A 17,544-nucleotide genomic window follows, 5' to 3' on the forward strand; every position below is an offset into this window, starting at 1 on the left:
CCTTAAGTCAAGGACTGACTCAGTCCTTGAGTCAAGCATTATTTTCATTCTCCCAGGTTCCTCAGCTCACGTTGTGTTATGCAAAACAAACGTGCATTTTGCATTGCAGATGAGAAATTATCTATTCAGGTATTTCATCAAAGTGTGCGGTTATTTTGTTGATCTGTAAGTGCAGGGAGCAGGTTTGAAAAAAAAGATTTTAATTTTTTTTAAAAGCAAATTTACTTAAACTGTCCCCTGAGTTTGAATGACTTCTCCATACCTCATACCAATGGCAGGTATACCTACCATTGCATACCCTGCAACTTGCTGAGTATTTTCTGTGCTGGTTATTCACATTTATACATTTTGAAATCAGTGATTTGCAGGATTAGATCCTTATTTTAAGTTCATCAGGAACTCTGGTGTCACGTGTCTCTCCCTCTTGGGTCTGGTCACTGACATGTGCTTTGACTTCTCTCAACTCCATCTCTGTCTGATTGGAAAAAGATACAAATTCCTAAAAAGCTTTCAAGTGTTGCTTTCTAACTGGTCAGAGAATCGCACTTTTGCAGCACTTATATGTGTGTAGAGCAGAGGTTGAAAGTGGAAACAAAAAATCTGCTCTTCAGTGCGGTTTTCTGTCAATAGCTCTTCAGCTCCAGGTAAACCAAAGGTTTCTCCAACTGTGGAGAAAAAGAAGAGATCTGAAAATCCATTAAGCTTATTGCGTGAGAGGTCGTCACTGTCTTGAAAACCCTGTAAGCAGGAATCAGAGCACCATTAATGCAAAAGCATTATAAATCTTACCTTAAAAAAAAAAAGAAAGGAAGGAATGACTATGCAGAATATCAACAATTATTTTACTTGGAAGGTTGACGCTGCTGCCCTGGTTAAAGAGCAGGTAGTGGGGGTTGGTTTTGGTCTGAACACTACTTAACCCGGTCTGCCTTGCTTTCAGATGACAAAGAAACCCCTCAGACAGAGCTGGGATGATTATTGCTATGACTCTGAGCCGGTCAGTACAAGTACCCGCGTCTTCTGTGTTGCTGGTGCAGGGCTGCTGCTCACTTGGATTTGTTAGGTGCACCAAGACCTGAGAAGAAAATGAAGTCAAATTAAATTTAACCTACTAATGACCCTCTCCCTTCCTCTGCCCTGCCGTGGTGTTGCTTGTGTATTAGCTCATGACAATACAGATGTGTTTTCCCTTGCCCTTTTTTTGGTTCATTCCATCTGGAAAGCTTCTTCAACAGTTGGATATGGTCATCTAGTTTTAGCAAATTAAGGGTTTTTTTGTTCCTTCTTGATATAATACATGATTATTTATGGAAATTGCGATATGGCAGCAATGTGAAAATTGAAATTCCTTTCCGATAAAACAGCAAATTGGTCTCTTGAAGCCCTAAGAGATGCATCAGTTCATGATGGTTGTAGCAGTGTGTCTGCTCTCCAGCTTCCAGGGGAAAAAAAGACAAGACCCAAAACATCCCCCCCAGCCATCTGCAAGAAAATCAAATCCTGATATTATTCAGAACGCCAAAACAATTCCCTCTCCTAAAATAGTTCTGCTGACATGATCATCCTTTCCAAATGGATCAAACCAAAAAAGGGAACAGTGGAGCTTCTTCCCCTTCCCTGGCTCCTCCCGTGCAACCGAGTCAGAGGTGGTGTCTTCAGCTGGCAACGTGCTTTGGGTGTCTGTGTGTCCCGTGATGGTCTCTGTTGGTTTTGTCTTGCATGGGGAAGCATGTTTCAGATCAGCTGCATGTTGTTCCTGCTAATTTTGCCGTGTGCTTAATGGTTGCTGAACTCTAGCTGATGCATCTGGAAGAGTAAGAGGTAATCTGTGAAGCAGCTGGGTTTCACTTGGGCTATATAAGAGTCTTAACAGCAAGATTACGCTGCAAAATCCTTAGGAAGGGAGGAGGGAAAGGGAGTCTAACCCCCCAAGGTTTAAAAATGTTGAATATTGTATTGGTGTCCTTAATACATCAGCATCCTTAGAGGTCCTACAAGAGCAGGGGGTGAAGAGCAGATGCTTTTCTATATACCTTAATACACTTTACTAAGTTGCAAAGACCTTAATTGCTTAAGGAATGGGTTAGGACAATTGACTGGAGGAATTAAAATTAAAACAAACCCCACATTTGTTACCTTCTCCTGGAGGGGCTAATAATGCCCTGCCAGCTCGGGGGTTACCATGTTATATGTCCTTATTTTGCACAGCAAAACTGCGTGCCATTACAATTTGGCTGTTTATCTGGTATTTTATTTTGCTTGGGATCATTTTCTGTGATATTTGTGGTAACTCACATCTTTCCTTCAGTTGATGATTCACTCTTAAGCATACCCTGGACCTCTCCCCATAACCTTGGACTCAACCCACTGCAGACTATAAAGTCTATAAAGAAACCCTATTTATTATATCCTCTTTAAACTTCTGGTGGAAATCCATGGATTGCTTCGATGTGACAATAGTAAGCAGGGAACTTGCTTTGCTGAGAAACTAACTGCCCCGGCAGAATATTAGTGATGAGTTTGCTCTGTAGGTATGGACTTTGTAATGCCCTAGTATCAAGGAAACTACTTTTTTTTTTTTTTTTTTTTTTAATAATTATCAGCCATTAGGATAAAGTACAGAGCTGAAACGCTACGGAGAGCGTCTGCTTTTAAGTAGATAATTTACAAAAGGCCTTTCCATGTGGATTAATGAGTTTGGCAATTGTTATGTAAATCGTTAATTAAGTTGCCTTTGGCATAGATTGTGCTACATCTGAGTTGTCTATGGTATTTTGCTGTTGCCTGGTGACTTAATTTTGAATGAATGATGCCACAAAATGAAATTGTCTCCTGGAATGTGGAGCGTCACTAAAAGCGACACTTGGTATCTTTTTAAAAAGTTTTTAAAAAGACTTATTTGCAGAATCTGTGGGTATATTATTGTCCTGCAGACTCCAGGTCCCACTGTAGTGGGTGTAAAAACTTCTGCAGGTTCTCCTCAGTGTACGTGTGTGGTGGCTGAGGAAGTCAGTTGGCCAAGGTTTGAGTTTAGGAGGGACAACTTCTTATCCTGATATTTTATGGTTTAAATAATTGCATTGCTGATGCCTGCTGATCTTACTGATATATAGTCTAGATGTCTTTGTTGCATTCCTTTGGATAATATATACAGACAAACACCTTATACATCTCTTGAAAAGGGTAATTTTCAATCATCTAGTAATAAACGGTGAAAGCTTCACTTTCCAATTAGTATTTCCTAAGAACACGCAGGCGTTATTTTTTCATTAAATTTAAAACACTACATTCATTGATGCTGCACACGGTTTTAAATGGTCTTAATGTTCAACATCTCTAAATTCACTTTGTCTGTGCAGTATTAAGTTGTTGTCCCTGAGGACTATCGATAAATTTTTTATTTTCTTGTGCTGTTGAACTTCTCTACCTTTTAGTCAAGGGGATAGGGCAGTTGTGTGTGAGTAGTCGCCTATGTTGAAATAAATATCTTAAATAAGAATTTTCCCCCTATAATCAGTAGCTATCACTGTGATGATGCTACAGAGTGGGATGAAGAACATATCACTGATACAGTTGTGAGGCTTTAAGTGTGGATAGGTGCTGTAAGACACAAAGCTGATACTATAAAATAACTTCATTCTATATATTCTGTATTTATGATTTATTCTATGTACTATAAGTGAGTACGAGTGTCTCTTCAAGTAACAGTCATCATCCTGTGACTACTTGGTACCTGTATAACGATGTTCAATTCACGTAACCCTGTTTAGTGCAGACTTTCAGAATTATTTGTGCGAAAGTTTGTGCACACTTGCTCACGTGGTAAATACATTTTACAGACAAATGACCAAAAGAAACTATGTGGATGCAGCTGCTTAGTTAATTGTCACTGCCACTGCAGCTGTAATTTTTAATTAACATACCTGGATTAACTTGTAGAAAGCCTCTATTTAAGTGTTAGTAAAATATTCTGAGGTTTAAGATAACACTGTATTGTGTGAGGCACACTAAACTAATTTTGATTCATAGATTGGGAATTTTTATAGGCAGCAATGGGAAAAAGTATTAAATATGGGCTATGAAGCGAGAGAGAATAATTGATAATCCATGGGGTGGCCCACGGTGAGCCAAAGCAGAAGGAACTTGTCATTAATAGTTCATACACTCATTTAAGGAGCATTTATGTTCCCTAAATATTGGTGCAGGACAATATTGGTTGGGTCCAGAATGTCACTGGATTTCCCTGAAAGTATCAATGGCTGCTGTCAGGTTGGGGATTATCTGAAAAACTAAACTGTTCAGACATATTAGTCTCCAAGAAATATATAAATGTAGCGGATTTCAAATTCTCTCAATGCTTGCACTTTTAGAAAACTTCTTGGTAGTTAGAATAAAGTTAGTGAGAAATATATTTAAAGCTTTCCCTTTCATATGCAGGATTTAGTTCACTGATATTTTACATGAAACTATGTGAATTCTATTTTAAAACTGAATTCTTCCTCTTTAGTTATAGGAACTCCTAATGGACCAGGGCTTAATGTGGAATAAACTGCCTGTAAATGTGTAACATATTTCATCTTGTTAATTCACATGCTTTTTGTATGTTCTTTGTCCCACATTGATGAAATCTTGCCACACTCTTAGAATGGTGCAACTCAACTCTTGTGTTAGAGGTTAAGCCTAGGAAATAAGGATGTATCTCCAGGAAAAATTAGCCAAAAATGTTATTTTGGAAAAGGTATACCAATGTAGTCCTCTCTGAGGTCCAGGCTATTCAAACCAAGGCATCTGTGGTGGAGATGTAGTGTCCTTTGAAAGACCGTCTCACCGCACTGGGTAAAAACACAGTACAGAGAAAAATGTTTGTGTATACAATAAATAATTGTTGTATTGAAATGTGCACTCTGGTTAGCTTTTCCATAAAATCCTTGTAGAAGCAGATTCTCCTAAACAGCTTGATTTAAAAAAAATTAAAAAAAAAAACTTTAAAAAAGTATATTTAAAAAATAAAATCAAACTTTCAATTGTGTGTATTCTTTCTAATATTTAAGAAGAAAAATTCTGCCTTGCCACTGGAGCTAATCCTGGTCTTTTATTGTATTGCATATGTGTTTCTTGCTGTATCTGCTATGGTGCTGTGAATCCCCCTGTCCCTGGACTGGATGTCGGGGGTAATTAGCCACAATTATTCCCCATAAAGTCAGTGGGGCCTCCTGGATATCTCATTTCCCAGTGCCAGATTGGAAATGTTCTAGTTGCTGATAAAAGGCATGGAGATCACTAAATGATATTTATGAAGTGTTGACTTGGCCATCTGGATGTGTTCTGATCTTAATTTCTTTCAGTGCTTAATCTTTCTGTTTGAACCCAACAGGACTGCTTTTCTGTGGAAGGGGAAGACTTGAAGCATGACTTTGAGCGGTTACAACTAGCTATGGAGATGGTGGGGTTTCTTCCCAAAACTCGCAGACAGTGAGTTTATTTTCCATATTAACGGCTTGAAGATTATATTAGTTAATATAACCTCCATAATCAGTGAGATAATTCACCTGACTTGAGCTAACATAACTGTTGTGCTCTGTATAACGTATGAGGCTGGTGAGAAGGAATAATTGGTGAGACACTAGAAGAAGGTTGCCCAGAGAAGCTGTGGATGCCCCATCCCTGGAAGTGTTCACGGTCAGGTTGGACGGGGCTTTGAGCAGCCTGGTCTAGTGGAATATGACCCTGCCCATGGCAGGGGGGTTGGACTAGGTGATCTTTAAAGGTCCCTTCCAACCCAAACCATTCTATGAGTAATGACACTTGACCTTTCATACAATAAAGGAGTAAACAAAATTTAAAGATATAAGCAAAATATGCCCATCATTACTGTAGTTAACGATTCTCTTTATGCAAATGGAGCATTGGCAGGAAGTTGGCACCTGGAAGTATTTTTCAACCATCAGTCATGCCTTACTCTGCATGTCATGAATCCAGATCCTGGTTTAATCAGAAATCCTGATTATTAGTCCTCATACTTAATCCTTTATATGCAATTGCCTGTTCTGTAGACTCATTTCCAACTTGCCTTCATTCAGTAATTCACTGGAAGTGCTGCTTGAAAAACTGGACTTCTTAGCTGGGTTGCAATTCTGCCTTCCACTGCAAGGAATTACATGCTTCATACGAGGGTTGTCTTCAACCAAAACCACAAAACAATTCCTCTTGTGTTGATTCTTGGCTTGAAAGTCTTGAGTAGGTTTGAATGAATTTGACAAATATGTTACTAAGATTAGTAACAGGCATAGAAAAATATGTATTGTCAAAATCCTACTCACTTTGAGGTAATTTTTTTATCATAAGTATTGCTGAAAAGCACATCAGTAGCTGGAACACAATGAGAAATCTTGTGCTTTTTCAAGTCAAAACGTTCAAACAATAATTTAATGAATGTGGTTCCTTTCTGTCTGAAATCCTTGAGGTTTGTGTGGGAACAGAGAATTACTGCTTTGTTCTAATGCTAATGGCACCCGAAACCCTATTCATCACCTTGGGTAAATGATGTTTAGGATGCTAACATGTAACTTTTTTTTTTTTTTTTGCAACTGGGTGGATTACCTCCGGTTCTTTTAAGCACCTTTTTCCTTGCTTTTTAACATGTATCTAAGCCAGCAGTTAGAAGACCTTAACTGTGAGATGTTGTCCTGCCTTCTGCTCCAACAAGAAATTTTCACCCAGCCGAGAATCTTTTTCATAAGCTCATCCTTTATCCCTAACTTGTAACGAATGAATTATGAAATTAAGACTGCTTTTTCTTTATCCGTTCCACACACATGGATAAACCCAAGTACACTTCTAGTGTAAATATGTTATATGTCAGCATGCTTCATTCTTTCAAGAATCAGGTTTCAGCGACAAGGTTTTTCTAAAGCCTGTTTAGGGTGCAGTAAGGGAGTTTAATCGACGGAGTAAACCAATCAGTAAGTGTCGGGACTGAGCACAGTTGGATGTCGCAGTAAATTTATGCTTTTGATTTACTGTGCAATAACTTTTCTTGGTGCACACATTCTTGTATTTCTCCTACTGAATTTTGCTTGTCAAAAAACTATACTGGGTTCTTTGCTATACAAGCAAATTTTTTCTGCTTGGTGTTGTACAACTGTAACACGAATAAGTAACGACCTTCAGCTGAGTATAAAAAGGAAGGACATTTTAAGTATTACTATACTTTTATAAGTGATTGTTTATAGCAAAACATGGGGTTTCACCTTTGTGGAAACAGTTACAGAAGAGAAATTTTTATAATTGCATCCCTGTAATTCATGATGAGGAATCAGTATGCCTAATTTAGAGATAAGGAAGGACTGGCTTGGAGAGGTGAAAGTGTGCTGTCCAGACAAGCTGTTGGCATGGCTAGGAATCAAATTTGATTTCATTCATTTTTAGCTCCCCAGAGAGTGTAGAAATAGGGACAAGCAGAGTTTATAGCTGAAGTCAGCCATGACTTGATAGTCTCAAAGAGCTTTTTTTTTTTTTTTTTGGAGGAGTGAGGATATAACTTAAAAATGACCAAATTAAAAAAAAAAAAAAAAGAAAAAGTAGCTGGATAAATTTACTTGAAGTGTAACGTCTTTTCTCTGTCTCAGTATGCTTATATATTATAAAAGCATTTATGCTTTTTTGTATAGGCTTCCTACCTGGGACTAGATTTGGGAAGGTGATAAATACATGTGCCAGGGGACTTAAGAAGGATCACCTGCATGGCTGAGTCCAGTCTCGCCCTTAATTTAGACAATTGCATGATAGATATTTAATCTGGATATCTAGATTACTTGAGGATTTCTTTTTTTCTTATAATATGGGGTGCCATTTTATAACCATGGGTTTGAAGTGTTAAATAATTTTCAAGAAAGCCAGACCAATGCAAGTTTGGTACTTGACTAAGTGAAAATATTTTTTACATGAGGCAAATTGGATGCTTCATTTGAGAATCATTTTTGAGGAAATATTTGGAGATTTGAGACAAACTACTTCAAATTGAAAATTAGAGGAATGAGTCAAATACAAAGATGGCACTTGGATGTTTGGGGATGTGGTTTGCTTTTTCATTAGCTTTAAGAAAAAACAACGGAGTGAAAATGAATTCTCTCTATTTTCTTTAGAATTTTCTCTCTCTTGTCGGCAATACTACACCTGGGTAACATCCGTTACAAAAAGAAGACTTACCGGGATGACTCCATTGATATTTGTAACCCTGAAATACTACCTATTGTGTCAGACCTGCTGGAGGTAAGCCTTCGCTTTCTGTCCTGTAACGTTCACACCTAATGAGCCACCTCTGTTTTATAATAGAATTTATTTCCAGTTTCGCTGAAGGGTTAAGTTCTCTTGTGTTACCGTTCATATGGCTTGTTTGTGTTTGCCAGTGAAAATTTATAAAGACTTTTTTAATGAGGTTTTTAATGTAGGGTTTTTTCCTCTACGCTTCAGCTTTAATTGACTGAAAATACTGTTTCTGTGATTAAAATTTGGAAGATTGCAAACTGGTTCTACATGGAAAGCAAACCTGCCGTTCAGTGCAGTAGTTTCTTCAATTGCCAACCATCAGCTCCCTCACCAAAATTCCCTGATGCTCCTGAAATCTGTTCCAATATTTATGTAAGAAACTAGAGCAATTGTAAGACCATCAGCCCGCTCTTCTGGTTCAGGTGGTGGTTGTAGGAGATGCTGAGCTTGCTCGCCGTGTTTTACTGTCTGTTGTTACCCTGCCAGCATCCACAAAGGTTGTATTAGAGATGCTGGAGGGTGCATCTCATCCCTTTAGTACCTATTTATGGACCTATTATCCACGCATTTATCTAGGTCTTTTGTGAACCTGTTGATGCTATCTGCTTTTAAAACCTTTTACTGAAAGCACTTTGTCCTCTGTGAGTCAGCGCTGTGCCAATATCATTTGGGAAGGGTTTGTATGTCTCGGCCCACATGGCCCAGGGCCATATCCAATTCTGTAAATCAGTGCAGAAGCACTATGTAAGTTCTTAGGAGAGCTGCTCTGTTAGCCCAAGCAGGTTAGGAAGCTGTGGCATTACTTGTTCATGAGAAAAGTCTTCATTTCAGTGAGCCAATTTGTCCTGTGCTTCTGTTACACATTCAAGAGCTGGGCTCAACATGTCTTGATGTGTATATAGGTGGTCAGAAGCTCTCCTTACCGTCTCACTTTTCTTGAGATGCTCTAAACCACTTTTAACTCCAAAGGATACTGAAATGTTATACTTGTAGATGGTTAAAACAGCTATTATCTTTATCCCTTTGTACTCGCTGGATGGTGTGGAAGGTTAATTTTTGCTAATTTTATGATAGCATCAGAAGATAACTTGTCATTTTGTGTACACATGATGCTCTTCCCATTCCTTCCCTTAAATAATGGTTGTGCTATCTCACTACCTAAAGAACTCAGGAACTGGCTCTCACAGATTTTCATAGCACTTCATTAATGCTTTGAATTTAGGGAGGGGAAAGCTTCTGTAAAATACGGTTATAAGCAGCTGGATGCTCTTTGCATCTTGGCCTTGGAGATTGCAGAAATAAACAGAAGGAAAATATGAGTTTGGAGGAGAATGTTGTTGATCTTACCCTCTTAAAAATGGCCATAGCGAGAGCGCCAAGTCATTTAAGAAGTAGTTGTTTTTTAAAAAAGCTTTAAATAAGAGAGTTACTAAGAGATCTGAAATAGTTCTAGACTTTGGGTCTTTGCCCTGGCTTTCTTCTGCAACATCTGCATGCTGTAAGGTATCAAGTTATTTTTTGCAAGTGTACATGTGAAATGATGCATCGGTTGAGCCATATAGATCCAGTGGTGGCTTAGTGCCATGGTCTGGTACAACATAGAGCATGGATACCATGCTCACTTGCAGATAGTGTCAACAATATGTAAAAAAAAAAAAAAAAAAAAGGTATATATAAGTATTTAACTTCACCATTTTGAAAAAGCAGTAGAATCTGGTGTAGCTGAGCGAAGTGATAGGTTTCTGTTCATCTTGGTAAGTCTTTTGCAAGCTAAATGACTGTATACAGCATAAAATGCTTGTTAATTAGATCAGGACAACGCAGATCTCAGGTATGATCTTGTGAAATACATTGGGTATTTGGGTATACCAAAATATACAGATATATACCCAAATACATTTGGGTAAATGGTGTAGCTTGTCCTTAAAGTTGCATTTATATGGTAATTTAGCAATGGAATTGGAGACATTGGTTGCCTCCAAGTGTAAACTTTCGGATAGACCCATTCCCCGATCAGCTGAAATAAAGCCAATAATCTCATTTTCGGAAGAGCCTTGGTTTCTCTTTCTGAAATGCTTGGTTTCTGTTTCTTTGCAGACCTGAACAGATCTTATAATGCTTATTCAGATTTGACCAAAACGGAGGACTACTGGGTTCAAACAGATGAAACATCATTACAAAGAGCATCCATTGCACTTTATTCATTAGTTAGCTACTTACAACTCTCCAAATTAAGTGTAGCGAATTCTTCTCAGCCAGAGACCAAAAATACTGGTTGAAACATTTGACACTTTGTTTTTTGTCTTATTTGGGTAATTATTTTTGTTACCTTTTTTTTTGTGGTCACTGAACAATATACAGTTTTGCTTTTCACACTGTTGTTGCTGAAAATATGAATTGCGTTGAAAAAGTTATTAATCCCCTCTCTAGATCTTGGCATTACTCACTAAGACTGAAAAATCATCTTGGAATTAAATAACATTAGTTGACAAATAGTTTAACTTCTTTTCATACAGCCACTGGGTGCTTGGCAGGATGGTCTTGAGTGTAGCAAAATGATGGAAGAAATGATATCTGCTGTGATCCGATACTTACTTTGGGGGGTGTTTTGGTTTAGGTTTTTTTCCTTAAATGACTTGCTGGATTTGTTCAGTCAAGGATTTGACATGGAAAAGAGAAGAAAAAAGTCCAACTAGAATTGGTGGAAGGGCTCTGAGAAGCAGGAGCTGAATTGGCCATCTCTGAGACCAGCCAAGAAGAGGGGATGCAGAGGTCCTCCTGCACAGCACCGATGTGCAGGATGCAAAGCTAAGGTGTTTTCCCTCTCTGAAGAAAAGTCTGGCCCAAATTATCATGAGCTAGCTGGTTTATGTTGGAGCCTCTGAGCCTCTAAGGACAACTGGGGGAATTTCCCCGCTGCAGCAGTTAATGCAACAACACTGAACAACTATCCTTCCTCTGTATAACAAGATCTGTGTCCCTATAAAATGAAGCTAGTATGCAGATTTTTTTAAGGAATCTGGGACGAGATTATGATCTACGATGGATTTGACTTTTCTTAGATACCAACAACACTGTCCAATATGTTTTTGGTTTATTAAAACATTCAGACCAGCATTTGTTGAAAAAGCAAACTGCAATATAGGATTTTGGCCAGACTCTGCAGATCATTGTTTCATTTACAGTAAGACCCTGATTCCTTTTTTTTTTTTTTTTTTTTTTTAGAATAGACATAGCGTGTGGATTATGTGAGGCTTTTGGCAGGTTTTTCATGGCCTTTGTTTAAACTTTGCTGAAATGCCATGCCGTAGTGTGATGTCAAGGTTGCCTGATGGATTGAGCAGACGTGGAGTCCCGTGCAAGTGCTGCAAATATCACGAGTCCTCTGCAGAAATTGTAGAGGATTGTGTAAAACTAGGGGAGACTTTTGTGTTTCTGGGGAAAAGCCTGGAAAGGCTCATTTGTGGGCTTATTAACAAAAGCAATCTCTCAGAAATGATCTAGTGTCAGTTGACCTTTTTTCCTTTAGAAGAGCAGGAACATTTTAACTGTGTACATTTACTAATACTGGAAATTATTTCTGTGGATGGAGCATGGAGTAAGGAAGGCACATTCTGTCTTCACTCAGTGGAGCAGATTTTCAGTTTTTAGGCCTAGGTGACCAGTCTCAATGCAAATAAAGGTAAATAAAAGTTATCAAGTGTCTTAAATTAGTTTTGCCAGATCTCTTTTTGCATTGATGATGTTAGCTTTTGGAGCTAATGTCTACCTCCATGGGAGATTTATGTGCTCAAGTTCTTTTTCTACTAAAAAATTGTCTTCAGCTTCCCAGAAGGATTTCACAGACGTGCTCCTCGTGTGATAAACATCTTGGAAAGTAATTGGGGAGCAAAAGGGAGGTGAGGATTACGAAGCAGCCAGTGCTTGCATCCAGCCTTCTCTTCTGAATCCATTTTCTGGACAAAGTTTGGGGATCATAGAATGGTTTGGCTTGGAAGGGACTTCCAAAGTTCATCTAGTACACCCCTGCAATGAGCAGGGACATCTTCATCTTCCTTGGATGCGAAGCTCCGAGCCAGAACTCAAGTCAGATAACTTTCTGATTGTTTGAAAGAAAGTCTGAAGAGAAGGTTCAGATCTTTTTCAAGAAGAACTGATAGAAATCTGAATTTATTTTCTGTTACTCCACACCAGGCAGCTTTTGAACGAGCACTCAATGTTGTAATCCCTTTCTCAAATATGGGAGGAGAGACAAAAAGCAATGTTTTCTTGCTCTCAAGTTGGAAGTGGTTCATTTTTCTTCAGCTGCTATAACATAATACCCCAGCATTACTGGAGAAGCAATCTCTGCCTGCCTTGGCTCCAGCCCAGCCCTTGCGGGAGCCCACTGGCTGTCTGCTCCCTGCCACACTCTGCTGACGTTTATAGCCGTGGCAGCATTGCAGGTCATCCTTCACTGAGTTTTAGAGCTCTAGTCATCCAGCCCTCTCAGTGTTGGTTCGACTTGCATGTGGCAGTGAAGTCTTAAATCTGTATTTTGTCCCTGTAATTAAGATATAAACTCATGGGCCATGTAGCTTTTTTTAAGAGGGAGAGCAGGACTTGCCCTTTAGCAGCAGAAAGCAAAAATCCATGAAACGTAACTTTTAAGTGTAACTCCCAGGGCACAAAATAAAGAAATAAGTTGTGTTCTCCTCTTTGCTGATCTGCTAGGATGGTTTTTGTCTCTTTTTTTAGTGTATCATGCTTACTGGAGGAGGAAGCATAGGATGTTCGTGATGGGGAAGCTGCAAGTATCTCCATGTACCAGGTGTCCTTAGTCATCAGCATGTGCCGATTTTATCTTTAGAAAGCTCCTACGGCTCCTCGCTGGCATCAGGAGTCAGCTACCTTCAAGCTGTGACCTTAAATGAAAATTAGGATAATTTGGCTGCACCCGTGGTGTTGGCCCTTGGAGGTGATGAAGCAATCAAGATCAAGCTCCACTGGGTGGTAATTGCAGGCAGAGACCCAGGGAGATGCAGAGATTATGTTCCCATCCTTGCCAAGTATGTTTTTGTACGAGAAGATGGTTCGATGCGATCTCTCCAGGTCAGCTCGCAGCAGGTCTGGAGATGAAGGATGCACATCTGCAGGTCTCATCCATCAGGAGAGCAGAGGGAGAAGGAAACCAGGGTGAACATTAGATGGGGATGGTGAGGGATGGCATGGCTAGTGGTTTAAACTGTTTAAAATCCCTGTGTTTGCTAACAAATCTGGGACTTGGAAGCATTTAGGTTGTTTAGGAGTATTACATTGGGCTGTTTTGATTGGTAACCATCTGATACCCTTCTGCCTTGTTGCCTTTGATAATTAAAAAAAGCCAGCGTGCTGGCTGTGGGTTTGGAGCATCCCTCCTTTGTGTGGGATAATGGATGGTGTAAAACTCACCTTTGTTCCAAGCTGTGCAACTGAGGGAGGGCAGCCGATGGTCCTGCAGTCACAAGCTGCTGGAAAAGTGTCCGCGTTTTGCCTGCAGAGCTGAAATTTTAAAAAATCACCATTTTGCTGAATGTAGAGGAATAGAAACCAAATACGAAAACTTGCTGTGGATTTCCAGATAAACCAGAAGGTTATTTTTTTCTGCTTGATTTTGAAACATAAAATCAGATCGTAGGAACTAGGGGCTCTACAGTATTACTGAGGACTAATGAAACAAACCTCAAGGTGTTGATGTTTGATTTCCAGTGACATAGACCTTGCTGGTAGGTGAAAGTCATATACAGGTGACTTGATGTTTTCTGCTTTCCGCAGCACAGCAACAAGTTCTTGTTAGTGGGTGTTGCAGGAAAAGTCAATTATATAAAAATGCACTGGAGTTTATCAGGGAGATTCCCATGACAATATTTTTGGTAGAAAGTAGTTTTTTGTGCAGAACGGCATCATTATGGCGATGGATTGTGAAATTTTGTAAGTTCCACTGGCTTGTTTGCATTGCTTTTCATACTAATTACTGGATTAAACCAATAAGCCAAAGTACATAAACCACCAAGTTTCCCATCATCCACATCAAACCATAAATGATTTACCTGGGATAAAAATATGGCCTTAGATGGCTTCAGAAATGTGGATTTGGTGCTTCTAGTCTTCATCAGTGATGTTCTGAGCAGGTTTGGTGTCTGCATGGAGTCCTTCAGTTAGGATAAGCAGCCTGTATAGACTTCGGTACAGCTTCTGAAGCAACATCTCTGTATCAGTCCATAGCTACTAACTCTGGGCTCAGAGATTTTCACCCAGACTAACAATTTCTTTTTTTGGCATTGAAATTTAGCAAAGAGCAGTCAACGACGTGAAGTATTGAGGTCTAACTTATGTATAAGCCTATCACTGTCTATTCTGGTAGAGAGGCAACACTTTAGAATTTTTCCAGGAATGTCAAAATAAAAGGGACTTGAAACTGGTCGGAAAAGAGGCTTCTCCCAACAATTCACGGCAGGTACTGCTTAATTTGTCGGCACCATTTACCTATTTGCCGAAATATCTGTGTTTACACAACTGATTTTTTTTCTGCAAACTGGTTTCTGTTACAGCTGATTAGAGATTGTCACCTCACCAGGAACTGGCGTCTTTAGGGAGTAAATATCAGGTGCGAATAGCAGAGTAAATATCAGGTGCTTTTCAAAAGGTTTCTTCCTCCTCCTAGTTCCTCCCCACCCTGAAAAACACCAAAAAACCCCTCCACTTGGATATCTCTTAAACGGATGACACTATTTTGCTTATTTGTAGAGTAATTTGTATGATGTCATCTTGACAACACTAGAAAGTTGACTTATTTTGCCAGCAAAAAGTGTGAGAGGGCGGAGCTGCACTGGGAAAGAAGGAAACCAATGGGAAATTGCTAGAAATGCAGTGACTGAATGTGGAAAATCAGGTTCTCTTGAATACCATGGTGTCTAGTTTCTGATGCTGGATTTATGTGCTGAGTTGTCTCCTCCCAATGGCTAGCTTGTTCTTATGCATTGAACCATTAACTCTGCAAGGGCTGGCAAAAATGTTTTAAACTTATTTTAAAATTAAATTTATGAAAATGTTTACACTTATAAATTTTAATTTTTTAAAAAGATTATGTTTTAAAAAAATTATTCCTAGAATAATCACTAACATCAAGATTTTTGTTTTAGGTGAAAGAAGAGATGCTGTTTGAGGCCCTGGTTACCAGAAAGACAGTGACAGTAGGAGAGAAGCTGATCTTACCATACAAACTGGCAGAGGTCTGTACATGATGGGATGGTTTTCAATGCTTTGAGATGTACACTCAGCTCTGGTAGAGTTTTTTTTCAGTATTTATGTAAAAATAATGTAGGAGAAGCTAATGTGTATGAATCTAGAAAATGATTTACTTTACTTTCTATGCCATTCCTGGAGAGCAGGTTAACGCTGTATTCTGTGATAGCCTTTAACTGTTTTAATGACTTACAGTTGTGTAAGTGTTCTCCAAAGCAGAAGTGTGCATTGCTGAGTGTGTATGATAGAAGTAGTAGTCTTCCTATGTTGTTCCTTAAACTGTAGCACCAATTCATCCCACAGCAGAGTGGTGACCTAAGACCTACACGACATTTTTGGTGGGGTCCTAAGTGCCTACGTTAGTCATGGTTCTTGTACAGGAGGAGCTGGAGATCCTCTGTAGGAGATTCCCATTATCTTTTCTTCAGATGTCTCACAACCTGGGTCCTTGGAGCAGCCACAACTCCATCAGCTGCTCTCAAACTTGAGTGTAGTCTGTGCCACTGCTAACCATGGGGCTGGCACCACGTGAAATGTTTAACTTCTCTGTTATGGTCTGTCTCAGGATTACAATGTCAGCAAACACGTGATTTTTTTTTTTCTAAATATGTGGTTTCCAGGAATTTTGAATTATATTCTGTGGCAGGTAAACAGAAACACCTCTGTTTTCTTCTTATATTCTCCAAAGTATATAAGCTCTATTCTGCTGCAATACTTGTTTTGGCTGTTTCTGCATCTAGTGTTCTTGTATCCTCCTCCCCCAGTTTAAGAACGTTGAGCATGCCATCACACCACGCTCAGTCCCTTGGTTCCCCTTGTTGACATGTGGTTGTATCAGAATTTGCAACACCTTGAGTAATGTCTCTGAGAGCAGTCTGTTGTGTCGCAAGTAAGCAAGCACATGATGTGTTGTCATTAGGGTCAGCTGTAGATATTTTAATTCCTTTTTTCCAGGGGAAAAAAAAAAAATCTTTTCTCCCCTTTTAGGATTATGTGTTTACTGAGCTTTAATATTTAAAAGTTAAGTGTTGCCTTTGTGCAAGGCTCGAATCTCCCCTAACAAAGGGCATACAAATGCTCTTACTATGTCTTTGTGATGAACATATAATAGATGTGGTATTTGTATTTTTTTTCCTGCATCTTGGGCACAGGCTTAAGAAATTGCTAGAAAAGTTTACAACGTAACTATAACTACCTTTCTGCTGGAGGTTACTTCCCAACAGCTGTGATGATGGAACAACGCACAGCAATCTGCCTTCAACCACCTTGCTGCAAAACTTCACAAGTTAGATTAAACTGTTTCTTTTAATATTTTAACCTGGGCCACCAGGTTTTGTATTGAAACAGCTTGAAACAGACTTACGTAGATACTCCTTCTGTTGAGATCAAAGAGGCCCTCTTGCTACCTAAAATGGCTGAGCATGAATTTCTCAGGTGCTTTCCAAAATGTTTTTTGTGATGTCTATGCTCATGACTCTCAGGTATTCACTTATAAAGGTTTGTCACCAATATCTAGTACAAGAAACGAAAGATCAGGGTGTGATGATTGTGGTGACTGTGGGGAAAGACAAAGGAACAAAAGGCTCTGGTAGGAGAGGTTGATGTAATCTCCATGATGAAATCATTTTGTAAGAAGCCATGAATTGTGTTTAAGAAAAAATAGGCACCACTCATGCTCTTTTTTCCACTGTCCTTACAACATTAATATCCTGACCACCAAATTTTACCTGACAGTGACCTCTCTCTGGTAGCAGGTTCACTACTGACTTGCTCATGCTTGACATACTAGAGCAGAACTTGAGATGCTTTAACTGGAACCTCACCATGATAAGAGGTCTTCTCCTGGTCTTCCTCTGTCTCAGGGCATAGGAGAGACGACTTAGATTCAGATCCATCGGAATCAGGAAGGAAGAGTGGGATTCGTTTGACATTTTGAGACTTTACAAAGAATACTGATGTCTGATAATCCCACTCATGACTAATTGGACTGTTGGCACTGTTGGGAACCAATGG

At 39.2% G+C, this 17,544-nt stretch overlaps 1 protein-coding gene across 10 annotated transcripts in view; it reads left to right on the plus strand.

The window, feature by feature from the left end:
* Positions 1-17,544, plus strand: part of MYO9A (myosin IXA) — a 189,893-nt gene that overhangs the window by 73,479 nt on the left and 98,870 nt on the right. For 9 of the 10 annotated variants that reach the window (XM_052807707.1, XM_052807706.1, XM_052807711.1 and 6 more), the window contains exons 6-9: positions 941-997; positions 5,375-5,472; positions 8,145-8,271; positions 15,429-15,518. In XM_052807707.1, the coding sequence (XP_052663667.1) occupies positions 941-997; positions 5,375-5,472; positions 8,145-8,271; positions 15,429-15,518 (372 nt within the window). The remainder of the gene's footprint in view (positions 1-940; positions 998-5,374; positions 5,473-8,144; positions 8,272-15,428; positions 15,519-17,544) is intronic. The other variant, XM_052807713.1, reaches the window with a different exon arrangement.

Source organism: Harpia harpyja, chromosome 14 (assembly GCF_026419915.1).
Source record: "Harpia harpyja isolate bHarHar1 chromosome 14, bHarHar1 primary haplotype, whole genome shotgun sequence".
NCBI lineage: Eukaryota > Metazoa > Chordata > Aves > Accipitriformes > Accipitridae > Harpia > Harpia harpyja.